Below are 27880 nucleotides of genomic sequence, written 5' to 3'. Positions count from 1 at the left end.
ATTTTTCTGTCATGAAATTTATGCCAAATGATTAAACAGCCCTTAGAAATTATAGAAACTTTTTGAAATTATAGAATATTATTGTATTGTCTGTACAATATCAAAACAATCAGACCACAGTTCTAAGACCACCTACTAATTTTTTTTTTTTGGCATGAGATTGGAGTTTTTTGTAAACAATTAGGTTTATTAAACACTATAAACCATAAGCTTTGAAAGAATTTTGGAAACGTAACAGAATAATCTGTAGACTATAGAGCTGGAGAATCATAAAAATAATTTGCTCTTTTCTCCCCACAAATATCTGTATTTGCTAAACTATTTCTCAGAAGGAGCTGTACTAAGTAGTGATGTGCTGGTTAAGAATCCGGTACTGCCTGACCTGTGGTGGCGCAGTGGATAAAGCGTCGACCTGGAAATGCTGAGGTCGCCGGTTCGAAACCCTGGGCTTGCCTGGTCAAGGCACATATGGGAGTTGATGCTTCCAGCTCCTCCTCCCTTCTCTCTCTCTGTCTCTCTCCTCTCTAAAAATGAATAAATAAAATTAAAAAAAAAAGAAAAAAGAATCTGGTACTGCCTGATCTGTGGTGGCGCAGTGTATAAAGCATCGACCTGGAAATGCTGAGGTCGCCGGTTCGAAACCCTGGGCTTGCCTGGTCAAGGCACATATGGGAGTTGATGCTTCCAGCTCCTCTCCCCTGTCTCTCTCTCTTCTCTCTGTCTCTCTCTCTCTCTCTCTTCCTCTCTCCTCCTCTCTAAAATGAATAAAAAAATAAAAATAAAAAATTAAAAGGAGGCCCTGGCCGGTTGGCTCAGCGGTAGAGCGTTGGCCTGGTGTGCGGGGGACCCGGGTTCGATTCCCAGCCAGGGCACATAGGAGAAGCGCCCATTTGCTTCTCCATCCCCACCCCTCCTTCCTCTCTGTCTCTCCCCCTCCCGCAGCCAAGGCTTCATTGGAGCAAAGATGGCCCGGGCGCTGGGGATGGCTCCTTGGCCTCTGCCCCAGGTGCTGGAGTGGCTCTGGTCGTGGCAGAGCGACGCCCCGGAGGGGCAGAGCATCACCCCTGGTGGGTGTGCCGGGTGGATCCCGGTCGGATGCATGCGGGAGTCTGTCTGACTGTCTCTCCCCATTTCCAGCTTCAGAAAAATATAAAAAAAAAAGAATCCGGTACTATTTTGTAGTTTTCAACAGTGTGCTGGAAAGAACATATAAGCATATCATTAAAGAGAGGCAAGCATGCACATGAGGCCTACTGTTATGTAAGAAAGGAAAAATCAGCCACCTACAGGAAGACGGAAAACTCTGCCAACGCACCCTGAATGGCAGCAAGGGTCTCAGAAGTCCGTAAGCTCAGTGATCCACATACTTCTATGGGCTTCTATACAGATAGCACGGGGAACTGAAATGTGCTAGTGAAGTATCTAGACCAGTTAATGAGTTACTATTTTATTGTGGTGGTCAATGGCAATTAAAGGAGTCACTAAGTAGAACACAAAATAATTAAGTTATACAGCTAAATCTGGAGGAGAGAAAGCTAAACTCTCCAGCATTTCACCACGTGATCTCCTCAAATCAGCAAGATGGCCATTATTGGAGGAGGGACTTGCTTGTGTTGTGATTCTCCACTTTTACACCGATACTAGGTAGCCAGAGGGGCACACCTCCCTTGAGGGCACACTGAGCCCAAAGTACTTGTGTGGTTTCATTTACTACAGTCGATCATAACGCCATCAGGAAAAGCCTGATCATATCTACTGCCAGGTGGCTCACTATACCCCCCCCCCCCCCCCCCCCCCCCCCCGCATGCTGCGGGTACGAATGAATAAATGAATGAATGGATCAACACTGCATAAAAATTGACACGCCTTCTGATTTTGAGGTCTCAGTTTGGGCTTTCCTTCTGGAGTGTGGATCCATGAATATGCATTTCAAAGACACTCACAAGGCACATGCTGAGTGATTAAGAGTCAGAGTGACTCATTATGCAGGGGTTTTCCCACCTGCAGGAGCCAGTCCCTCCAAGGTCCCCATGTAACCTCCCCTTCCAGTCATCTCAGCAGGAAATCACCGCACCACATCTCCCATCCGGGTGATGAATGTTGGAAGCATTTTAGTAGACTAGGCAGGGCCCAGAATGGGGTCAAGTAAAAGTAAATACCAGCCCTATTAGGCAGGCCTGGCCTCCGGCAGCGCATCTGCACCACACACACAGCTTCCGGCTGCCTCACCGCGAGCAGACCTTTCAGGCCACGGCCTCCACCACGAGGCAGTGCCCTGAACTCCAGGGACATCTTTAGTGCTTGCTTGTTTGCTCCGAGCACCACCACTCACTGCCCTGCTCTGCTGTGGCAGGGGGGCGCTCCGACCAGCACTAGAGCCACGAGGGAGGGGGCAGAGCGCTCTTTTCAGCAAACCCTGTGGGCGGGAAGCTGCCCCTCTGGAGGTTCCTACTAGTCACACAGCAGAGGGGCGCGGAGGGGTGGGTGGGCCGTGCGCTGTGGCTGATGATTCTGATTTTCCAGAGCTGGTCTCCAGGGGTGGTGGACTCATGTGGTATCATTCACTGGCATGGGAGAAGACTCATAGTATATATTTGTTTAGTGATCTTCCAAATTTTAAATTATAATTTTTATTGAATGATTATTGAATGCTAAGAGATTGGTTGTCATTTATTGGTTCACAATTTCTACACCAAACCATTTTCTTTATTAACGGACTTGCACCTACCTCAATGAAGTGTAAGCTGCCTACAGTGGAAAGAGGTTCTTCATTTTGGGGGTGACCTGCAGGGCTGAGCACAATGCCTAAGGCTGAATGAATGAATGAGTTTCTTGGGTGAACGACTCTGGGATCCTGAATCTGTACAGGACAGGAGGACAAGACAGGACAGAGGATGCACTATGCTGCTTTCCCCTCCGTTACGGCCACTGTTCCATGGCCCTGTCCCTCTCGGTGGTCTGGTCTCGGCCTGTCTTACAGGTGACCCCTCACTCCTAAGCACACGCCTTCGACTTGAGCACCGAGGGGCGGCCGCCACCGAGGCTATTCTAAGAGGTGTTAAAAAGCAAGTTCTTCTCAGTCCACACTTTTGTTAACTGAGGTACAATTACATTACACTTAATAAAATTCACCTGTCTTAGGGGTGTAGGTCTGTGAGTTCTGACAAATGTATATAATCATGGAGCCACCTCCACAATCCACATACAGAGTGTGTCCAGCACTTTTGGAAGTTCCCCTTGCAGCCAGCCTTCTCCTCCCCTCGGACCACTAATCTGAACTCGTCACCTTCAGTTGCGACTTTCCCAAAATGTCATTCAGTGCATATTTTATGTGACCCCTTCCCCCTCTATCCACACTGCTGCTCCCCGTTCCCAGCTGCAAACGATGCCACCGGCTCTGGTGACGTTCCCCGGTCTCCCCCATGCCTGCGATGGTTCCTTCCAGACTGCTCGAGGGCTCCTGTACCTCGGCCACCGGCTCTGGTGGCGTTCCCGGGTCTCCCCCATGCCTGCCATGGTTCCTTCCAGACTGCTCGAGGGCTCCTGTACCTCGGCCACCGGCTCTGGTGGCGTTCCCGGGTCTCCCCCATGCCTGCCATGGTTCCTTCCAGACTGCTCGAGGGCTCCTGTACCTGGGCTACCGGCTCTGGTGGCGTTCCCGGGTCTCCCCCATGCCTGCCATGGTTCCTTCCAGACTGCTCGAGGGCTCCTGTACCTCGGCCACTGGCTCTGGTGGCGTTCCCGGGTCTCCCCCATGCCTGCCATGGTTCCTTCCAGACTGCTCGAGGGCTCCTGTACCTCAGTGTGCCCAGGCTGTTTTCAGAGTACTGTCCTCTTCTCTCTCCTCATTTCTCTGGGGCTTATCCTTGCGTCTCTCTCCCTTGCTCCACGTCTGCCTTCACTTCTCATCTCAGAACACTGAAAACCTTCCTCCCTGCTCCTTTTCTCCGAAGGCTGCGATCTGTGTTTCCAAATAATTCACAGACTACGTTACTTAGCCTGCTAACCCTCTCGGCTCTCCCTGTCCGGGCCGGACTCGCTCTGGACACGCCAGTCGGCCTTCCTCCTGTGTTCCCTCCATGGCCAATGGCATCGCCATCCTCAAACGAAAGGTGTCCCTCTCTCTGGATGCCACGAGGAGACGGCTCCCAAAAGATGTCTCCCGTCCACCCCTCTCTCTGTGTTTACTCTCTGCGGCCACAGTGCCGACCACGACTCTGCCTCAGCCGGTTTGACTCGTCTCCTAGGTCTGGGTTGCTGCCCTCTGAACACGCCACACATTGCTGCCTGGGCTTTTTTTTTTTTTTTTTTTTTTAAACATACTCATAGACCACATTCTTCTCCTTCTTATAAAAGTAAAATCAAGCAACCAACCACAAAGCCCAGGTTACGCTGCCTCAGCAGCGTGCATAAGGAAGTCCCAGTTCCCTCAGAGGGCAGGTGAGACCCTGCCCTGTCTGGCCAGCTTGTCCCATATCTCAGCCTCCGCTTCCCTGTTCAACTCCGGCCCCGCCGGACCGCCTGGGAACAGCACGTCGTGTCTTCTGTGCCTTTTGAGTCAAAACTCACTGTTCCCGCAGCCAGAGGCTGAGCCCTCATGAAGCCGTCTGGGTTCTCCCACTCTCCCGCCCATGCCCTGCTCCTCCCTGCCCTGGGCAGGACTGCCCGTGGTCTCCCTCATGTGAGGGCATTCAGAATGCCAGCACCTCCTGCTCCATAGGCCTCTGTGCTCCTCACACCTCTCCTCTTAGTGTTCCCGGGACCTACACGCAGTCAAAACTGAAAACGTTCTGCTTAGTGCTACGTGAAATGTGTGTGACTATGACCCTGGCTGAGTAGCTCAGTTGGTTAGAGTGTCATCCCAGATACGCCAAGGTGGCGGGTTTGAGCCTTAGTCAGTGCACATACAAGAATCAACCAATCAATGCACAAATAAGTGAAATAACAAAGCAATGTTTCTCTCTTTCTCCCTAAAATAAATAAAATAAAATAAAATGTGTGACCATCAAGGTAAGAATTTAGTACCTTTTTTTTTTTTTCATTTTTCTGAAGCTGGAAACGGGGAGGCAGTCAGACAGACTCCTGCATGCGCCCGACCGGGATCTACCCGGCATGCCCACCAGGGGGCGATGCTCTGCCCCTGTGGGGTGTCACTCTGTTGCATCCAGAGCCATTCTAGCGCCTGAGGCAGAGGCCACAGAGCCATCCTCAGCGCCCAGGCAATCTTTGCTCCAATGGAGCCTCGGCTGTGGGAGGGGAAGAGAGAGACAGAGGGAGAGGGGTGGAGAAGCAGATGGGCGCTTCTTCTGTGTGCCCTGGCCGGGAATAGAACCCGAGACTCCTGCACGCCAGGCCGATGCTCTACCGCTGAGCCAACCGGTCAGGGCCGAATTTAGTACTTCTTATGCACTTTTTGCCTATCTATTGCTTGTTTGCATAATAATAAAACCACATGGTTTATTTTTGTTTTCTTCTTTTTTTCCACAGGAGAGAAGGGATGATAGAGAGAGATACTTCAGCATGTGTCCTGACCCAGGATCCACCTAGCAACCCCCATCTGGGGACGATGCTCTGCCCATCTGGGGCCATGCTTGCAACCAAGCTATTTTTAATACCTGAGGCAGAGGTGCCTGGGGCCGATGTGCTCAAACCAATTGAGCCATTGCCGCAGGGGGAGAGGATAGAGAGAAAGAGGAAGGGGAGTGGGACGGATGGTACTTCTCTTGTGTGCCTTGACAGGGAATTAAACCCAAGACATCCATATGCCAGGCTGAGGCTCTACCACTAAGCCAACTGGCCAGGCCCAGCACATGGTTTATTAAGAACATCATTATGTTTCCTATTTGGGCTTGAATAAGTTTGTAACAATAGCAACAACAATAAGGATAATAATGATTTAGAATTTTTGTTGTAAATCTAATCCAGGAGTCATGGTGAGAAGTCAAATTTCAGCCACTGATGGCTCCCAAGGGAAGACTATTTTATCATTCATTATGTGGCTACAAAGAAGCATTTTATGTTTGAAGTCTATCATCACGGATTTTTAGGATTTTTAAACGCCTTGATAAGTTTACATTTCTTTGCTATCTCCCCTCCACAGAGAACCTGAAATAACATAACAATTATCCGACAGCAATGTAGCCCATGACAATAATGTCCCAAACTAGAACAACTCGTGTGAGTCTCTGAGAAACAGGGTGGAGTGAAACACTTTCCCCAGCCCTTGGTCGGGGCTGGGCTGGTCTTGCCTGGCATGGGCAGTCCCCTCCATTTATCTCACGCCTCCGTGAAATCTAATCATTTCGAGAGCAATGCTGTGAAGAAGACCGAGAAGCACTGTACTAAGCCATCCTACCATTTAAACAGCAGGCTGAATTCTCCCACGTCATTCCGTTCTGTGTTCTCTGAGCAAATCAGTTTTATGACTCAAGCGAGCTTGAACATGATCTAAAATAAATAAAGAAAACTCCAGGCCCTGGCCGGTTGGCTCAGCGGTAGAGCGTCGGCCTAGCGTGCGGAGGACCCGGGTTCGATTCCAGCCAGGGCACACAGGAGAAGCGCCCATTTGCTTCTCCACCCCTCCGCCGCGCTTTCCTCTCTGTCTCTCTCCTCCCCTCCCGCAGCCGAGGCTCCATTGGAGCAAAGATGGCCCGGGCGCTGGCGATGGCTCTGTGGCCTCTGCCTCAGGCGCTAGAGTGGCTCTGGTCGCAACATGGCGACGCCCAGGATGGGCAGAGCATCGCCCCCTGGTGGGCAGAGCATCGCCCCTGGTGGGCGTGCCGGGTGGATCCCGGTCGGGCGCATGCGGGAGTCTGTCTGACTGTCTCTCCCTGTTTCCAGCTTCAGAAAAATGAAAAAAAAAAAAAAAAAAAAAAAAAAAAAAGAAAACTCCAAACCACAACAGCAGAGGTGTTTTTATGGTAGAAGAGAATGTTTAGAAAAGGAGCAAATACCATTAACTATTTCCCAATACCTGATTTGCAGCGTGTTGGCAGAGCGTAAGGATTTTCGGTATCATGACAGCACAGATGCAAGAAGGTTTTTGGAGGATATTACTCACCGTTCCAACCAAAGGGTAAATGAAGCCAGCGCCGATGCTGGCCCGGACGTCACTAATGGGTAAAATGAAATCCCTGGGTACACCTTTCTTGTCGGGTTGGTGAGAAAGAGAAAGGTGGGTCTTTGCCATGCAGATGGGCAAATTTCCAAAACCCTGTAAGAAAGGAAAGGAAATGTGTTCCCGGAGCAGAAATGTTAGTCCCTTGTACTTGTTGAACTTGACTCCATACAACCCTTGCAACTCAGACTCCGGCACACAGTAGGGACTTGTTACCACCTGCTTACGGAGCGAGAAGATGGGGCAGAAACTCATTGCTCCGTGACCCACCCCCAGCAGATTGAGGATGTCTGTTATTTATTTCGAAGAATTCTCTTTATGGGAAGGCAGCATCATGTGTGTGTTTGGGGGGAAAGTCTGACTATTTGCAGGCAAAGCCGCAGCAGCCGCTATAGAAATCACTTTCCAAGGATATGAACTCAGAAAGGTAATCTGGAGAAAGGCTTCGTAATGAGGCTTTTAGTCACGTTGTTCACTCGTTCTTGGCAGCTGTCAGGAAGCAAAAGGCCCCTTTGTGTTGGTTTATGAATCATGGCTATTTGATCTGCGATTACATTATAGGAACGAAGATGAGGTCACTACTTAAGCCTCTTATTTTTTAAGGACCAAAGGCTTCGACTGACCCAGCGTTCCAAAGGTGAAAGAGCAGGAAGTCATATGTGGTGTCTCACAAAAAGGACAGTGTCCTCGCTGCCTGGTTCCGATTAAAGGGTACATAGTGGCCCTTTGGAGACTTTGCTAATTAAGGGCAACCACATACTTGACACATAACTTTTAAGGACTATTCCCTTGGTAGATAGAGATAAAAGGAATGCAATCTTCAGAATTTCTTATGATTCAACTTGGAACTATTTGAAAAATTTTTGAGTATTATCGATTGGGGGTGGGGCTCTTTTCTTTTTGAAATGCTGTAATACTCTGATGCACTGGCAGCATTCTGCTGGGGAACAGGCGTATTTGCTCTGAAACGGTGCCCAGAATTGGGGGTTTTTAGAGATCACTCAAATATTGAGATAATTTAAAAAAATTTTATTTTACTTTTCAGTTATCGTTTACATTCAGCACTATTTTGTATTGGTTTCAGATGCATAACACAGTGGGAAGACATTGAAAACAATTTTAGTAAACTGATGTCGCTTTGCCAATTTGAAATTTTGCCAGTAAGAATATTAAAAAACAACAACCAAACAAAAAACCACCACCCAATATGCCATCTATCATTGCTGCATTTCTTTATCCAAGAAAGCATGTTTTTAAGATAAAAAAAGAAAGGACCTAATATTAGAATAAAAGATATAGTCCTTTAAATATTGTTAAAAATTCATTTTTAAAAACCTCACAACAATGACTTATTTTATACATTTCATTGCACAGGAGTGGAAATTTCACTGCAGGGCAATGCCTGAATGTACAACGTTTGGAATTTTTTTTTTTTTCCTAAAGCACAAGTCAAGGGTATGCGTGGAAAATTCTAAGAAAAAAATGAGTTGTCGGTTGTCTTACCAAACCTGGGAGAAAACTGGTTGGCATTGGTAGCATTTAACAGAATGTCAAATATGATTTACAAACAGGATTTAGGAGTGGGGGAATTAAAAAAAGAAAAAAAAAGATGATATTCCTAACCAAGCTCTTTATCAAAATGCTTTTGAAGTGCTCTGACTTCTATTGAGCAAACGGTTGGGGCAATAGAGGCATACAGCCCTTCTGCGTAGGGTGGCCAAATGCACTATGGGAGTCCATTAACCGTGACCATTTTAGGACCAGGTAATGACACACTGTTAAAACGCCACCACCTTCATAGCTGCTTGGTGAACTGCCTTTGTTTAGAGGTGGAAGAGGATGGAACTTTCGGTTTTGGTGAACCATCTCAGTGCTGAGCCAAAGGCCCGTCTACATCAAAAAGGACACCATACAGCCCCATCTCTATGCTGCACTCATACTTGCCTAACTGCGCACCACGCTCACATTTTTGAGGTAGTTAGACATCCGAAATGAAAAGGAAGCGCTACTGGTTACCTCAATCGACCTAGAGCCGCACATCTAAGGACAGTTTCAATGGTTCTGGCTCATGGGGTGGGAGACTAAGGATCACAGACATCACCCATATTAGACACATTCACAACCACAAAGTCAACAAGGTGTATGTCAGAGGCTGTGTACTCTTGTCATAATGTTCTAATTACAGTCAATACCCTACACCCAAGGATATTATTTCAATCTTTGTGGACCACAAAGTAGAATAAGAGAAGTTCAGCTGGTGAGATATACAAGTCCTCAAATCAAGGGGACTATTTCAAGGGCCAAAGGTGGATTGTTTTCCCCTCTGCTAGAAGTAAAACTCTCACCTGCTGTGTATAACGATCGATTTTGGATCGGGCGTTGGGAGAGAGCTCGATATCTCTGGCTCCGTAGACAGCCTGGGCAATGGTTCTTATCTTTTCCACAATTGGAAGCTGGAGAAACACAGATGACAGCAAAATCATTAACATTAATCTGGTCTGAGAATTGAGGGAAAACACTGAGATTTTCTGCGACTGTTTAAAATTCCCCACCAGTTTCCCCCTTCAGCAACTGTGGCCTTTGAAGCAAACACTCTTCTCCTCTGTCACCTTTAAATCCTGACATATTCCGGCCAGAGGGCAACTGGCAAATAAGAAGCCTTAGATGTTCAGCCAATTTAGAGGTTGCTTATCTAGTTCATTATTTTTATCCATTGCAACATTTTAAAAAATGTTGTTTTTCCTATACTTCTTAATGTGTCTTTTAAGTCAGAACAAGAGTCTCGTAACTATATATATACACGTAGTGCTGATGTCAAAGCGGGTCTCAACTCCAGTTACATGACAGAGCACGTAGCAATCCCAAAGAACAGTTTATTTTTTTGTGAGTGGGAATGGGTTGAGATTTTAATATACCTCAATGCTGATGTGATCAAACATTTTAGTTGGAAATCGAAGGCTGAACCTAGTGTCACTTTAGCAAATTATGAGAAATCTTAAGAGTATGGGAAAAATCTGAGAAGACTAGATCTAGGTAAATAAGTGTGCAGGGAGAGGATGAAAAATCGCCCATAAGGCTACACGGAAAACATGGATGCAGACTGCTGGCAACATACTAAAAGCCATTTTAAGAAATAAGAATGATTCATTAAGAAAGTATTATGTCACAGATAGAGTGATTCTTGAGGTAGGCCAAGCATTTGACAAAATTGTTCAGACTTTTGCTGTGGGTAAAGAATACAGGCATAGTGCAGTTCATTAGTGGGTTTATTCTTCGGGAAAGAAGCAAGTGCTGACAGAGTGGACGTCACCCAAGGAGCCTGCTCAAGGACTTTGCCTAGCAATGGCAAATGCTACATTCGTATAAACGACTGTTGATATACATAGGAAAGAGAACTATCCAACTGGGGAAAAGAAAAGCTTACTCCACCTCCCCAATCTGATAGAACCCAAAACTGCTTTAAAATGTGGTTTTCATTATTATCGTTTTTATTACTGTCAAGTTGTTCTGTGGCCTGGAACTTAAATATTGGACGTTTCAACAAATAAAAAAGAAATGAAGATGCAAGTCATCATAATCTTTCAGTGAAGGACATTAGAGGATCTGAATCGTTGGAGTCAAAGACCCTGTTTCGTGGGGGAGGGAACTGGATGTTGCACAGATGTCAGCTCTCACAAACAATCTATTAGTTTCCATGTAATTCCAATGAAGCCCCAGGAGCATTCTTCATTACTTGGCCAACAATTCTAAAATTCATCATAAAGAGTAGTGGCATAAATAGGTAAGATAACATTAAAAATAAATAAAACCAAAAGAACAAAGGCAACGGGACATGCCTTATCACCTTACCAGGTATCAATCATACTACAAAACTATCCTAAGTAATTCCATGTGGTGTTGGCACAGGGCTAGATGAATTAATCAATGAAAGATAAGAAGGCTCTCAGAAAGACACCTCAGCAGGTATGGGACAGAATATAGTAGAAATGGCACGAAATAGGGAAAGGGATGCCTGTCCAACTGACTTTTGGCAGGAAAAAAATAAAATTAGATTCCTAACACACACCAGGCCCCCTAATAAATCCAATATGGAAAAAGGCATAAATTTCAAAATTAAAACTCTAAATATTGGAAGAAAACATTGGGAACTCTATGGTCTTAAGATAGGGAGCAAGGTAACAACAGAATACATCCCAAAGGAAAGGATTTATAGATCTGACTACATCAAAATTTAAAACATTTTGTATAAAAGAAGAAAGGCTCTACAAACAAGGTCAAAGAATTGGGATCAATCTGGGAGAAGATGCACACAAATATTTAAGCCAAAAGATTAGTTACTAGAGTGGATTAAGAAACTCCTCCCACAAATCAAAAGAAAGACAAATATTTAATAAAGAGAAAATAGAGTATGACTAAGAATCATATGAAAAAACGCTCAATTTCATTAATAATCAAGGAATGCAAACTACAATAATGAAAAACCAACTCATAGCCATTAGATTAGTAACACTGAGAAGTGTGAGGATTTCAAGTGTAGGTGAAGATGTGGGGAAATGATCCTTCTAAGTGCTCTTGATTGAGACGCTAATGCAGGGGTCCCCAAACTTTTTACACAGGGAGCCAGTTGACTGTCCCTCAGACCATTGGAGGACCAGACTATAAAAAAACTATGAACAAATCCCTATGCACACTGCACATATCTTATTTTAAAGTAAAAAAACAAAACGGGAACAAATACAATAGTTAAAATAAAGAACAAGTAAATTTAAATCAACAAACTGACCAGTATTTCAATGGGAGCTATGGGCCTGCTTTTGGCTAATGAGATGGTCAATGTGCTCCTCTCACTGACCACCAATGAAAGAGGTGCCCCTTCCGGAAGTGCGGCGGGGGCTGGATAAATGGCCTCAGGGGGCCGCATGTGGCCCGCGGGCCGTAGTTTGGGGACCCCTGCGCTAATGTCACTGACCATGAGAGCATCCTAACTGGTCTCTTCACTTCTAATATATGTTCTCCATTCTGTCGTAAGCCTAACCTTCCTAGAATATACCCAAGGAAGAAACTCAAAAAACTTCAGCTTCTACCCATGGCCTACTAAAGAACAAACCTGGTGCTGACATTTAGGAGCTGCATGAGATCTACTCTAAAGCAGGGGTCCACATGGTTCAAGAGTTACAAGAGACGATCAAGTCCAGGTAATGATGTGCTCAATGCAACCCTGAGGAGACGTTTTACATGAACCTCTGATGTCACTTCAGCACAGGGAGCTGATGGGCACTGAAACGCTTGCTGGTGACGCTGCATTTAAGCCGTTCTGATCTCTTCTCAGGTCAGTGAATGCCTTGCAAGGAGCAGCCCTTTCGAAGAAATAAAAGTTAACGGGAAGCTGAAAGGCATTTCTAGCACCTCCACAGCAAGCACAATGACCACGCTTTGCCAGGGAAGTCGGCTCTCAGGATACTGTGTCCCCCAGGCAGCGTCCCCATGGCATCCAGTCCCTCTGCCTGTACCCCGACCCGTCCTGGGCCATTGGAGCCCTCTGTGGGCGCCATGGGGCAAGAGGGCTAAGAAAGAACACGATCCCCTCTAACCCCTCTAAATGTGTGTCCCTCTCCCTGACATGGGGACGTGAATCCTCTACTGATCATCGCTTTACTGCAGCACAAAGCAACGCAGAGAAAGAGCTGCAAGTGTCGTGCTATACAGAACTTAAGTGATGTTATTCCGGAGTGAGGACAATAAGGCATTAGGTTTTCTCTGGAAGTAAAACAAAATCACAACAAAAAAAGAGATATTACTACTCGTAAGGTAGTTAATGAATAGAATGTACTATTTATTTACTGCCCTCTATGATCTGAAAAGGAAGCTGGTGAGTGTAACTCTCCAGTTAAGTTAATCGTTAAAGAGCTCAATGGGAACAAATGGATGACTAGTGAAGGTATTAGTGTGAGTAGAGATTTAATTGTTTATTATTAGGTTTTAAATATGAAAATACTGTATTTCAAGAAATATTTAATTTTTTTTAAGTGACAGGAGGGGAGATAGAGAGATAGACTCCTGCATGTGCCCCGATGGGACCCACCTGGCAACCCCCATCTGGAGCTGATGTTTGAATCCACTGAACTATTTTTAGCACCTCAGGCTGACTGCTCAGATCAACCAAGCTATCCTCAGTGTCCCAGGGGCCGCCACTCAAAGCAATCGAGCTACTGGCTGTGAGAGGGGAAGAGGAAGTGAAGAGGGAGAGGGTGGGGGAGAGAAGGAGATGGTTGCTTCTCTTGTGTACCCTGATCAGGGATCGAACCCAGGACGTCCATACATCAGGCTGACGCTCTATCCACTGAGCCACAGGCCAAGGCCAATATATTTAATTTTTAATTGTGGTGAAACAGACATAACACAGAATTTGCCATGTTAACCATTTTCAAGAGTACAGTTCCGTATTCTTTCGTATGCTCACATTGCTGTTAAACCAATCTCCAGAGCTTTTTCATCTTGGAGAACTGAAACCCTGTACCCATCGAACACCAACTCCCTTTTCTTTTTCCGCTGCCTCTGGCAACCGTGCTTCTCCTTTCTGTCTCTCTGACTTTGACTGTCCCAGGTCCCTCATGGAAGTGAAATGATACCCAGAGAATGAATGTCCTTTTTGCATCTGGCTTTCCACTTAGCATAATGCCCTCAAAGTTCATCCATGCTGTAGCACGTGTCCAAATTTCTTTCCTTTTTAAGGCTGAATAATTTTGCATTGTACGTATTTACCGCATTTAAAAACCCCGTTGACCCGTCAGTGGACACTTGGGTTGCGCCTACCTTTTGGCTATTGTGAATAATGCCGCTGTGACCACGGCTGGACACCTATCTCCCGGAGACCCCGGCTTTCAATTCCTTTCGGCGTAAGGAAATAGAAAGGTTTTGTCAACAACTAAACTGTCTTCCTTTGTAATGTTTATCTGAAAGTGTTTTGGGAATTTCAAGCAGGTGCCAGGCTGACTTTGAACCCTGTGGTCGTGGTTTTATTTCCTGTAGGAAAATCACAACCTCCCACACAGGACAGATGACCGGAACAGAAGGCAGGGCGGAGAGCAGGAAGCAGCCAGCGGCCGAGTCCCAGCCGGGAAGCCTGGTTCCCCTCATCCTTAGTTTCTGACCCGACCTAACTGTACAGCCTGCACTTTGGATGCCCCAACCTAGCCTCCCTGACCCTGGAGAAGGTGCGGATGCCCCAGCCTTCCTCCCAACAAGGGACTGGAGAACGGTTTACCAGCCAACATGCTGAGTGAACCAAGGGCTGCAGCTCAGTGGAGCTAGAAACCCCAAGACCGAAGTTCTCTTGGGCCTCCTACGACAATTTTTCTTTTTCACTTACCCATACAAGTACACAAATGGGAAGAACATCTCAGTTAACCTATCTTCTGGGTTTAATACGAAAACTACAGACTGCCCTGATAAGGCAGTTCCCATTGCATACGATGTTTATGCTGTGTCAGCAGGCAACGGACTTCCTGCTGTTTCCCTGCTTGATCTGGGGGGAGAAGTGTAATCATTAAAGGAAAAACCAAAGCCAAGCTCAGTCTAATGATCCTGATCTGAATTTGATATTCTCTGTGGTAAACGAGAGCTTCTATAAAACAAATAAATGGTGACTGTTTATGCATTAATCATCCCTGGATTTCCCCTGGCTCCCTGAATATTTACTAATTTATTTAGTCACCACATCTTTCATCCTCATATCCCTAATGACGAGGAAGGTGGCACGCACTCGGGCCACTTCATAAACGTCTGGTGAGCGAATAAATAACCGTCTGTGGCAAGTACTTGCAAGATGTCACACGTGCAAAGAACTTCAGGGACTTGGTGTACAAAGAACTCGTGATGAAGTGGGGACAAGGATACTGTAAACAAGTGTGACAGAACAGTGTGTGATAAGGGCTCTGTGTAAACATTCTATCAAAGGTGGAGACCACTGATTGCAGGGAAGGCATGGACATCAGCCAAAGCAGCGCAAAACATAAAAAAGGATCCTGAGTCATGCCTAAAGGACATGAAAGATCTGAATAGGCAATGAAAGGAAAGATTATTCCACACAAAGAGAAAGGCACAAGTCAGGGTGTGAATGGCAGCAGACAGAAGGATTATTCTGAAAATAGTGACTATTCTATTGTTGTAAAGTAGTGTTCCGCTGGGTTTACGTAGAGACACCAAGTCCAAATGAATTTTTAGGAGTTTTATTAATAGGAAGAGATTTAATATGCCAACCGCATATGGCTAACACGGGGCATAGCTGACCCAAATCATGCATGCCGCGCACAGCCCTTGGAGTAGGTTATATACCTTTGATCACATGCAGGTTGGCAGGAAAAGGAGGAGGGGGAGAGATGACACAACTCATTAGCAAGCTTATAACATTCGTCTATAGCAGGGGTAATCAACCTTTTCATACCTACAGCCCACTTTTTTTTTTTTTTTTGTATTTTTCTGAAGCTGGAAACGGGGAGAGACAGTCAGACAGACTCCCGCATGCGCCCGACCGGGATCCACTCAGCACGCCCACCAGGGGCGACGCTCTGCCCACCAGGGGCGACGCTCTGCCCACCAGGGGGCGATGCTCTGGCCCTCCGGGGCATCGCCCTGCTGCAACCAGAGCCACTCTAGCGCCCAGGGCAGAGGCCAAGGAGCCATCCCCAGCGCCCGGGCCATCTTTGCTCCAATGGAGCCTTGGCTGTGGGAGGGGAAGGGAGAGACAGAGAGGAAGGGGGGGGGGTGGAGAAGCAAATGGGCGCTTCTCCTGTGTGCCCTGGCCGGGAATCGAACCCGGGTCCCCCGCACTCCAGGCCGACGCTCTACAGCTGAGCCAACCGGCCAGGGCCTACAGCCCACTTTTGTATCTCTGTTAGTAGTAAAATTTTCTAACCGCCCACCAGTTCCACAGTAATGGTGTAGGGAAGTAACTTTGCTTTATAACATTTATAAAGCAGAGTTACAGCAAGTTAAAGCATATAATAAGAATTACTTACCAAGTACTTTATGTTGGATTTCTGCTAAGTTTGGAAGAATAAATCTTTGTAAAACAACTTACTATAGTTAAATCTATCTTTTTATTTATACTTTGGTTGCTCCGCTACCGCCCACTGTGAAAGCTGGAACTCCCACTAGTGGGTGGTAGGGACCAGGTTGACTACCACTGGTCTATAGAATTTATAAAAATATTTCTACACATTAAAACTTACAAGGTAATATAACAGCGGAAAATGTTATTCTACATATAAAAAGATATTCCTAAATTTTCCAGTGTTCACCTGCCATTCCTTTGTCTAGAGGTATACACATTGATTACACGTTTTCAGGAGGGGAGGGGGAGTCTACATGGCACCAGGGGTTAAGCTTCCACGAATGGCCCATCAAAGAAGGAAAGAGAGGAGAGGAAAAGATTCGCTTAATCTCTCCCTCCCCTCCCCACAGCTGGCTAGGTGTTTACCCCGTTTCTCACAGAGGTGGGGGAGGGGGAATCTAAGTCTCCCCAGCACAAAATCTCTTTACAATACATTGTTGTTGTCTATCCTGAGTTGGTGCAAATCACACACAAGTATAAAAAGCATATTCACAAAATCTCCCTGTATGCTTAGCCCAAATTATAAAAGGCCCTTTAAGCTTCCTAGTAAAAAGGGGGTTTTCTACACAGTATGTCTCTGCAAGCCAGAAAAACTCCCTCTTTCCTCTCCTAAAATATTAATGTTAATTTTTCCATTCTTTGGTACTTTACCACACTATTTGTATTATGCTTGACATACTAATATGCTACGCCACAAGACCTGGTGTCTAGACCAGTATCTTTGATCATTTTTGAACTAACAGCATAATTAAATCTTCATTTTCACCAAGAATATAACCCTGAACACAGTCTACATTAATGAACTCCCAAACCTCTCCAATGCATATTTAGGAAACTGAAATTGTGTGTGTGTGTGCGACAGAGACAGAGAGAGGGACAGACAGGAAGGGAGAGAGATGAGAAGCATCAATTCCTCATTGTGGCTCCTTAGTTGTTCATTGATTGCTTTCTCATGTGCCTTGACCGGGGGCGGGGACTACAGCAGACCGAGTGACCCCTTGCTCAAGCCAGCAACTTTGGGCTCAAGCTGGTGAGCCTTGCTCAAGCCGGCGACCTCTGGGTTTCAAACCTGAGTCCTCTGTGTCCCAGGCTGACACTCTATCCACTGTGCCATCGCCTGGTGAGGCTGAAATACTCTTGAACAGAGCTGTCCAATGGGAACTTTCTGTGATGACGGAAACGTCTATCTCTGCTTTCCAGTCGATTGGCCACTAGTCTCAGGAGGCTGTTAATGTAAGAAACGTCCAAACTGGCAAAAAACTTCTATCAATTTATTTGAACCAAAATGATGACAACGGCTGGGAATCAAAATCTCAACAGCTTGAGAAAATGCTCCAGAAAACGGCCGTTTCACCACTTATTTTATACATCAGAACCAAAGGGTCGCCCTGGCAGGTAGTTCAACTGGTTAGAGCATGGTCCCAATACACCAAGGTTGCGGGTTCGATTTCCGGTCAGAGCACATACAAGAGACAACCAATGAGTTCACAACTAAGTGGAACAACAAATATACCTTTCTCTCTCTCTCTCTCTTAATCAATAAATTAAAAAAAAAAGACTCAAATGGGAAGACTAAGGAGCGGGTTACATGAAATACGTCGGTGATAGATTAGGGAGGCAGAAGAAAGCAAAGTGGGGAAAGCTCTGGGATTGGATAAAAAAATAAAAGAACTGACACATACTTCTCTTACACAGGCAGGCATAGGACAGTTCACACTTAACAAAGAACACCATAACAATAACAATAAAGGGATTGGTGGTCTCTGCTCTAGTGGCTGTGCCCTGAGGGTCAGGAGAAAAGAGCACTTTTACATCTCAAAGGCATGTTACTCTCCCATTTTCAAGGTATGTTATAGGTACTTTCTGTATTATAGATGCAAAAGACGACAGACAGACTTCCTTACGGTGAAGACTGATCTTTGTTAGGGGAAATACCGCTCTAGGACATGACTAACCACCACAAACTGCTTTTAGTTTAGAAAGTTTTAATTTTGAAACTAAAAACAGTTCATGTGGTTACTTTATTAATATAAAAAAATTGTTGATTTTAGAGAGGGGAGGAAAGGGAGGGTGGGAGAGAGGGAGGAGAGAGGGGAAAGGGAGATGGAGGGAGGGAGGAAGGAAGAGAGGGAGAAGAAAAGGGGGAAGAGGGAGAAATAGAGTGGGAGAGAGAGAGAGAGAGGGAGAGAGGGAGAGAGGAGAAAGAGGGAGAGTGGGAGAGAGACATAGTTTTGTTCCATTAGTTGTTTCTTGTATGTGCCCTGACCAGGGATCGAACCTGTAACCTTGGCGTATTGGGACCATGCTCTAACCAACTGAACTTTAGGTCTCTGAGTTTGTAAGGCTGTTTGTTATGTAGGCCTCCCCTGAGCTTGCCAGGTTTAGTATGTGGCTTCTAACTTGTCCACATGGCGGTTAAGCAGATGAAATGTACCTAGTATAACTGAGGAAATGAATTCTTAATTTGGTTAATTTAAATTTAAGTCACTTGTGAGCAGTGGCACAACACAGAAAATAGATAGTTATGCCCAACTGTTTTACTGCTGTGGTGTCTCTTTCACAGAATGGGCACACCACACAAGCGGAGTGACATCATAAATGTAAGTTGGAGGGCATGGTGGCCTTCACGCTCCATAACATTCACTTTGTAAGCATGGCGATCCAGGCTCGTAGAAGTTGAGTTACTCCACGTGAGAGCAAACCCTTCTCGAAAAGGTCTGGGAGAGCCTGCTGGAATTACTAAGCTATTTAAGACCTGCTTTTTTTTTTTTTTTTGGTGGAATAAAACTGATCTACAAATTCTAGAAAAGCAGTTACTGAAATTAAATTTTTTTTTTTGGTGAGAAGAAAATGGGCAAAAATAAGTGGAATAGAACGTGAAATGAAATAGAAGACAGTTGAAAGCGAAGCTGCTAGAATGGAAGACAGTAGGAAGCATGAAGGTCTCCTACCAGTGCGGCTCTCCTCTTCAAGGTCAGGCTCCGCAGTCAGCAGCCTGGCGTGTCTCCTGGAGGACCCCCGGGATCATCCCACTATGCATGAAGGTCTCCTGCCGCTGCGGCTTCGTCTCCTCAAGGTCGGGCTCCACAGTCAGCAGCCCGCGTGTCTGCCGGAGGACCCCCGAGAGCACTTCCCATCACCCCACTAGCAACACTCCACTATCTCTCCATAAGCCCGCGACGCTGAAGTGTTTGAACATACGGCAGTTTCTTCAGCAGCCACGCTGAATAAAAGTTACATTGTTCTTTTGTTTGACCAAGGCCACAGCGTGGAATTCACACGAATTAAACGTTCCTATGCCGTGATATCGGCAAAATGTATTCCAAAGCCCGTAAAACATTTAAAGAGAAGGATCAATGAATACACTTGTAAGTTGAATAGGTATCTCTGGACGTAGTAAGGGTTTCATTTTGTCTTTTAAATGAAGCATGCATTTTAAATGACCTGCAAGTCCAGTTTGGTAAATAGCCTTTCCTGTACTTAAATATAAAAGTATAACATGAAACCATCGCTGTTAATTTATCCAGAGCAAACGCAAGGTGCAAGCGGTTCATTACAACACACCCCCAGGGTCACGAGAGCAGCTCCATGTTGTTACTGAGAACAACAGATCCTGTATCTTCGACACAAAGCATGTCCTTGGCCAGGAACCAGCGCATTTGAGCCTCCAAAGATGTACGTGCCGACTGCCATGCGTCGGCCACCGAGTGTGACTATCCTTGCTGGCTCGGTGACCCCGAGCAGCAAGTTCACCCAAAGGATCTCACTCTCCTAAGGCAAGCGGGAGGGGACAGCTGGGGTCTGGGAAAGGAAGAAGGCTCCTCACCAGAAAAATCTGCATTGGTCCATGCGAAACGTTGACAAGAAGGAATTCACGTGGGTGAGCTTTCATACTGTCAAACAACAGGCCGGCAAGTCAAAGGAAAGGACTACAGCACGTCTTCAGACAACATTGGCTTGTTCATTGTTTCTGATGAGATGTGTGGAAGCTTGACTTGTGTGTGTGTGTGTGTGTGTGTGTGTCCACATAGCTTTTTACTTTTTATCCAGCTGCAAACAGATAGTAGAAGTAACACAACACCCCGCACCTCCAGGCTGGCTTTCCTGACACTAAGGAAGACTGATCAATTTAACCAGCACAGACTTAGGGGTTTCTGGTCACTTCGCGCCCCGTCTGGCCACTGTTGGTCCTCTTTCCACAAACCTTACTTATAAATCTCAATGGGTTATAAGAGCGGTAGGGATCAAAACAGGCGCTGCTTGGGTTTTATTTTCAGGTGTAAGGAGCCTTTTTTTTCCCACAAGTGGCTCTTTTTCTTGATTGTACAACAGGAGTGAGATTTCCTTCACAGACCCGTTGGAGATGTGCTTTCAAAGGAAAAAAAAAAAATAACAACTTGGTCTAAACGTCTCACTCAAGAGCCAAACACACTATTTTCATAAAAGGAAAAAGACACTTTTCTGATTAAAATAAAAAGTACTACTAAAATAAATCCCCAAACTTTCAGATACTGGGGTATTATGATAAGCCTGGGTTATTTTGAGTATTTTTACCCCCAAATCCTAAGGTTGTAGTCTTTTCTTCTGAAGTGGTCTGTTATATGTAGTACCTTTAATGAGAACATCTGTGATGACATTTAAATGACGCTCCTTAGTGCTTGCTCTGCAGGCTAAGAGAATGGATACTGCCCTGATGCAGAGCTCTGGGGTTTTCTGAGTTTACCCCACAGGGGCCAGGAAGGAAGGGGTAGATGGAGGTGGAGGGTGGCCGGCGAACACCTGGGGGGATACTGACACTTCACTTTTTTTAAAAATAAAAGTTTAGGCTCTTTAGCATTTATTAGTATAGTCGAACCTCAGCACCACCCTCTGACACTGAGTTTGCTCCCGTTTCACAGGCACTAAACTGAGGCTCAGAGAACAGACGTGACTGGCTTAGAACCACACAGCTACTGGACGCCGGCCCGAGGATCCCCTCCACCCGCCTTCAATAATAACAAGAACAACCCAGGCTTCCTATAGTAGCAGCCTATAGTGGAGGGCCAGAGTATAATATAGTGTATACCAAACAGGGCGTGTAATCAGGACAACACACAGTGCCTGATACTGTGCTCAGTGTGTCCTGAGCGCATACGGCTTCACAATAACCCTCTGAGGTAGGATCTACCGCCCCATTTCACAGACGGTAAAACCGAGGTGCTGCCCTGGCCGGATGGCTCGGTTGGTTGGTGCATCACCCCCAAAGCACAGAGGTTGCCAGTTTGATCCTCGGTCAGGGCACATACGGGAACAGACGGATGTTTCTCTCTCTCTCTCTCTCTCTCTCTCTCTCTCTCTCTCTCGCCTTCTTATTCTCTAGCTGAGCGGGATACAGAGGAGAGGGGAGGCGCAGTCTTCCCTGGAAGCAGGTTGGCTAACAGAGGGAGTGAGCGTCCTGCACAGACCCAGCAGCAAGGCCCAGCAGGCCAGTGGCGGGGCTTAGGACAAAGAGGCCTCTCTGAGTGCTGCAGCCAGAGTGGAGTAGGGAGGGCGGGGCCACAGCCTCCCTGCCCCTCCCTGAGGCAGGGCCCTCACACCACTGGGGGCTGGAGCTAGTGCCTGTCCAGCAGGGCACTGTCACACCCCAGGTGCTGCCTCCAGGTGTGGGTGACTTCTCCAGCCTTTCCCAAAAGTCTCAGAGGGCCCTTCCTTCCTCCCCACACCGCTGCGTCTAGGGCACTGCCCTTCACTCCCTGACACTTCATTTTACTCCCCTCAGTCTTCCGTGACTGGCCCACCATTTGAGAGGAAATAATGCACTTCCAGAGACCTCTGTCTTGGTGACATTCCATTTTTCATGTCAGAAGAAAGCACTTCAATGAAATGACAGGAATCTGTGTGCCACACACACAAATAAAACAAGACACAGAGCACTGTTTTTCTCATCGGGGGGCTACTTCTAGCACCAAAGAAGCAGAGCTGGGGGGGGCTTTGCCGGAATCACACAGGGCTGAGTGGGATGTGCTGAGCAGGCGGCCGGTGCCGGCAGTGGGGTGGTGTCCCCTGGGACCTGCCAGACGCCCGTGAGTGCCGCGGGCAGCGGCCGAGGAGCTGGCGACAGACGCTGGGCCCGAGGAAATGCAGCAGAGACCCCAGAAGCCAGTGCTGGAGAAGAATCTCGTCTTGAGAGATGCCAGGCGAGTCTGCAGAAGGGGGTGGCATGGTCGAGGGGGGCGATGCGGGAATCGGAGCTGATCCACGGGAAGGGGACAGGGAGAAGAGGCCGGTGAGGGCTGAAGTGGCTCCAGCTGGACGACTAGAGCCGGGTCACCAAGAAGAAAGAACATGAAGGGGTAAAGGAGGAAAAGAAACGGGTTTCTGAATAAGATGCTCAACTTGACTGGCAGATGTAAGGGGCAGCTGGCTAGAGAACACTCCAAACGCTGCGCTGCACAGATGGGGAGGGAGGGGGCGGGAGGGGCGGGAGGGGGCGGAAGGGGCGGGGCCACGCAGACCAGGACAAGCCTGACCACAGGGAGCCAAGGGCCAGAGGGCGTCCAAGGTCCCCCGGGGGAGACGACAGTACAGGGACAAGGGCAACAAGAAGAAAGGGCATCCCTTCTCCTTGGAGGTTTCCTCGCTATTACCCTGAAATAGAAGCAACACACAGAGACGTGCAAAAAATGTCATTGTCAGAATAAGAAACAGGAAAAAAAAATGTCACTGTCGGTTTTGAAATTCTATTAATTAAAACTATTTATACAGTGTGAATTTGTACCTAATGCCACAGAACTGTGCATTTAAATATGGGTAAGTCTGACTGGTGGTGGCACAGTGGATAGAGCATCAACATGGGACGCTGAGGACCCAGGTTCAAAACCCTGAGGTCGCTGTCTTGAGTAAGGGCTCATAGACATGACCTCAAGGTCGCTGGCTTGAGCAAGGGGTGACTGGCTTGGCTGGAGCCCCCCGGGGCAAGGCACATATGAGAAGCGGTCAATGAACAACTAAAATGATGCAACTATGAGTTGATGCTTCTCACCTCTTTCCCTTTCTGTCTGTCTCTCCCCACCCTCTCTTGCAAAAAAAGTTAAACTGGGAAATTTCATTTATGTGTAGTTTTACACAATTTAAAAATACGATCTACACACTACAAATTCATGCATATAAGTAGTCATACAAATACAATTTTATTTCTTTAAAATTTGAGGCTCCAGTTGCAAGACCCGGGAGTCTCACAAAAGGATCTCTTAAAACCCCACCAACTGGCACACGTTCAAGTTTGAATACTTAAGAAATATAAAATAATTCCTTAATAATCTACCCCCCCCTCAAATAACCTCCAGAACGTCTGTCTTAAAAAGACCAGCAGAGGGGGAGACCCCCAACCATGCAGGCAGAGCGTAGAACAGTGCGGAAAGGAGGGATGCCCGTGGCCCCGGGCGGAGTGCTGGGCTCCCTCCATCCAGCCCCTGCTGTGCCCAAGACCATGGCTTCACACAAAGAACAGGAAAGGCCTTTTAATAAAAACACACAGTAGCCTTTCTTACTGTCAAAGTGACACCTCAGAATGTTTGTGAGGTGAGAGGAAGGATATCGAGATGATTTTGAACCTTAACTCCTGGTTTAACAAACAATATTCAGACTGATTTGCCAGCTGACTCTCAGTGTCAACACATCCTCTGCAAAAGCAACTGACTTTTATTCCATGACAAATAGTTCTCAGTTCTAATGGAGAAAAAATGCTAAGTGCCTTGCTTTGATTTGGTGGTGCATTTCTTTCTTGGTGCACTACAAATCTTGGCTTCTAATTCCTGGTTTGAACCTACGTGGACAGAAAACCAGTCCTAGAATCTGAAAAAGGTACCTGAGTTGCAAGGGAATTCTTGCAGGAAGCCCTCTCTCTTTCTGAAGTGACCACGAGAGGAAAAAGGCTGACTGCCAGCTTCCTATGTTCCAGCATTTCCCTCCAAGACCTTTATTTCATTTGGTCCTCACAGCAACAAGGGGAGGTCAGTGGTACGGTCAGGTACTATAGATAAGATAGCGGAGGCTCAGAGGGATGGGTCATCTTGCCCAAATTTGTATCGGCAGTAGGAGATCAAATCTCATTAAGATTTTTTTTTTTTTGGTGCCGTGACTCGGATACGAACCGTCATTAAGATTTGAATGTAATATTGCATGACCCCAAAGCTTCATCCTTCTTACTCGAAGTGTCCATTTGCTATGGGGGAAGTCCCCCACCTTCTCTGAACTTCTGTTTCTGCATCTGTAATGCACACCCACGGACTGGGCGAGGTATGCTTGAAATGAGGTGCAAAGGAGGGACGTTAGCTGGCAAAGAGCAGACACGGATTAGTTTTTCTTTCTGCTGTCCTATTTTCCTGGGTGCTTGCAGATGCGGAGATATTATAATTAGTCAACTATTAAGATGGAATTGTCAAATGTTATCGTACAAAAGAAAAAGTCACAGAGAAGGTGATTTTGGGGGGAACTCATCAGCTTCTTAAAGGGGGCTGTGGTGGTTGTAATATTGATAAAATACTGTGGAAGGGAGTTAGACACCTGCAGAGCAAGGAAAACGAGCCAGGTACAGATGTCATCAGAGCGGAAAGCCGCAGGTGCTTAGCAACAGGCAAAACTGGGAAAACGAGGAGCACACCCCTGGGGTGGCCTCTCCTCCTCTAGCATATCACTGGTCATGCGGTTTAGAACCCTTGATCTTTCATATCGCTGGTCACGTGGTTTGACCCTCTCCTGACCTTTGGTCCTCTGGCATATTTCTAGTCATGTGGTTTTAGACCCCCTTAGAAGAGGAACATGGGGCCAGAGAATAGCCTCATGTGACTCCCATACAAGCCCTTGCACAACCACTCCCATAAGCACTAGGTCCTCAGGACAATGAGGTTCTGACCAACATCAAATAATCTTAAGAGCAAAGCCTTAGGTCTCTTGACCACAGAGACAGACTTTTGGTCAAATTAGAGATGACATTTAGGTCTCAGGTGTGTTCCAGGCTCAGAAAAGCAGCAAAACCAGATGGAGTGATGCCACGGCTGAACATCAGGACCAGGTGCAATGACTAATAATAACCTTCTCCCCTGGGTGCTGACCAATCAGTAGAAACCAGGACCCTGAAAGGACACACCTGGAAAGCTGATGCATATTCTGTTGAAATCCTCCCTTGAAACCACACCTAAATTTCCTACTTTAAGAAAACAGATAAAACCCCTTATGATAAAGAAAGCCAGCATGCTGCTCTTGGAGTATACCTGTGCCCTGGTGTGTACGTTGCTCTTTCTTCTAAAATCTAAGCGTGCCCATGAGACTTGCAATCAGGGGAGCAGTGGGCAGCGGCAGACTGTCCCAGGATAACCCCCTGAACCTGCCTCTAGGGCCCCCTTTTCTCTGACTTTTCAGGGAGCTACCTGCAGTCCTGCCTTGACTCACTTCTATCACTGCAACTTTTACTTCTCAGTAAGTCCACGCAGCACAGTGTGGCTCACTTCTTTGCTATAATGTTTCCAGACAGTCAAAGCAGAGCGCTATCTAGATTCCCTTCTGTGGCATCTTCTATCCTAAGCTCTTCCTTAGTTTCACTGTCCCCAGCTTTTGTAAGTGTACTCTCAAAATCACCTGGACTCGTGCTGTGAAATCTTTCCTGCAGGAAGTCAAGAAGCCACACACTACAGGTCAACCTGAGGGAGGCATGCTTTGGACCCAGTCCCTTTCTGGTGACAATATAGTTGAGATAATATGATGCACTATATTTCAAATGAAAATATATTAATTCCCACATGTTAAATTTCCCATGAGCAATTAGGCCACTGCACTGTATTCCATAGTTTTAAAATTAATTCTGAATTAATCGACAGCTGCCTCCAGTATCCTAATCAGAAGTTGCTTACTCTTGAATTAGGAGATGCTCTGATAAAGAAATGTGCAGAACTGTTCTCTAGAGGAGTGGCTGCTTAACTCCATTTTCTGTCAAGTTTAGCATAGACCTCCCAGTCAGCAGTATAGCTTGCTTCTTGTTTTCACCCCGGGCTTCCCTGCTATTGTCTAGCTTCACAGTGTCTCTGACGTTAGGTTTTTCTACTTCTCACTGTTCCTCTTTCCATGGGGTTTTTTTGTGTGAGCGATTTCTACTCCCAGCACAAAAGCAATCATGCCTGGAGCTCCTACACTATTTCAACTTCCTCCAAATGATCTCAGGTGTCTTTCTTCTGTAACACAAGCCTGGGGTGGGGGTGGAGCAGGAAATAAGATGCCATCGATCCTGTACTGAATCCAGTCTTAGTAGGACAGAGTTGGGGAGGTCACAGAAGGCACACGCAAGCCCAGGCTGCACTGAGATGCGGAGGCAGCAGGATGATTCATCCAGAAGCGTTTGATCACCTCTTTCTTCCTGCAGAGCAATCCCACACTATCAAGCTGCCAAGCACCAAAGGGGTTAGTCGTGGGGGGGACAAAGAAAGGGAACAGAAAGGGTTTCAAGAAAAACATGACTTAGTCTCTAAAGGTTCCCCAGCACAAAATATGCAAGAAATCAGGGGAAGAAAAAGTATGAGCTCTGTTATTGACAGCATCAACAAGTTCCGATCTCCATACGGTCACAGGACAAGACTGGAAACAGGCTCCCCTTCTCTCTCTTGTCTGGCCCGTGTGCAGAACACAGCTCTGAGGGAGGCAGCACAAAGTGAACCAGAACGGTAATAACTCTTCCCACAGACCGACATGTAACACGAGGCGGGGAGGCTCATCATCACATAAACAATTATGCAGCTCAAATCTAATTTCTGTTATAAGGAAAGGGAGTAGCCTACGCTGGCAAAGGAGGTAAGAATCCTTGCCTTGAGGCCACCTATCAAATACAGGACTTTAGACCACATCAGTATAAATTTTCCCCCTTTCCACAGGGGAGCAGACATTTTAACAGCATTATCTCCATGAGGAATGGGAATTCAAGGAAAGGAAAAGGGTTCATCTTAGGGTTAGCGTGCATGTCTGAGACGGCAGGACTCAGACAGAATAACATTTCTTCTATTTTCCGACCTTTTCACCTGGGATGATCTCCTTGAAAAAGAGACACACTAAAACCATTCATTAAAAGCAAAGCAAAGCAAACAAACAAACAAACAAATCAACAAAGAACTACCTTTGCCACTCAGAGGGGGTGCTTCACAATCAGATGGTCACGGTCTGAGAGCGAGTTTCCTGCCAGTGGTTTGTGTAAAAGGGCTGAGGGCTGTGTCAGGTGCCGAGACGCCCCGACGAGGCTTCCCTGGGTGGCAGGTGCGGGCAGAAACACCAGCTCACCTGGGCCAGCCACCGCCTGGTCAGCTCCAACACGCCTGCCGTGCCCACGCAGGGCTGCCTCTATCCCTGCCTGTATCATCTCCCGGGTCTGAGAACCCACAGCTTCTCATCAGAACACTGTTCTTCACGTTGCACCCTGCTCTCCTCCCCACGCGTGCTCTCTACCACCTCTGTAACCCCGAACATTCTGGTCTCTCCATAAAATGGCTTTACAACACGGCGAACCCGTTCTGGGCTAACCATCCCAATACATTCCTGAAGTTCTTCCTTCCGCAAGCATCTACCGAGTGCGGACAACCTCCCTCATTCAGCCGGGAGGCCGGGCCCACCACCGTCATGTCTCCCCTTCCCGT

At 46.7% G+C, this 27880-nt stretch overlaps 1 protein-coding gene across 1 annotated transcript in view; it reads right to left on the bottom strand.

The window, feature by feature from the left end:
• The window catches only part of MTHFD1L (methylenetetrahydrofolate dehydrogenase (NADP+ dependent) 1 like), a 191928-nt gene that overhangs the window by 37406 nt on the left and 126642 nt on the right, over positions 1–27880 (bottom strand). Inside the window, exons 25-26 of the mRNA XM_066247887.1 lie at positions 9463–9570; positions 7061–7213 (exon numbers count right to left, since the gene is read on the bottom strand). Of these exons, the coding sequence (XP_066103984.1) occupies positions 7061–7213; positions 9463–9570 (261 nt within the window). The remainder of the gene's footprint in view (positions 1–7060; positions 7214–9462; positions 9571–27880) is intronic.

The sequence above is a fragment of the Saccopteryx bilineata genome, chromosome 12 (genome assembly GCF_036850765.1).
Source record: "Saccopteryx bilineata isolate mSacBil1 chromosome 12, mSacBil1_pri_phased_curated, whole genome shotgun sequence".
NCBI lineage: Eukaryota > Metazoa > Chordata > Mammalia > Chiroptera > Emballonuridae > Saccopteryx > Saccopteryx bilineata.
This window is presented reverse-complemented; position numbering and strand designations above follow the sequence as displayed.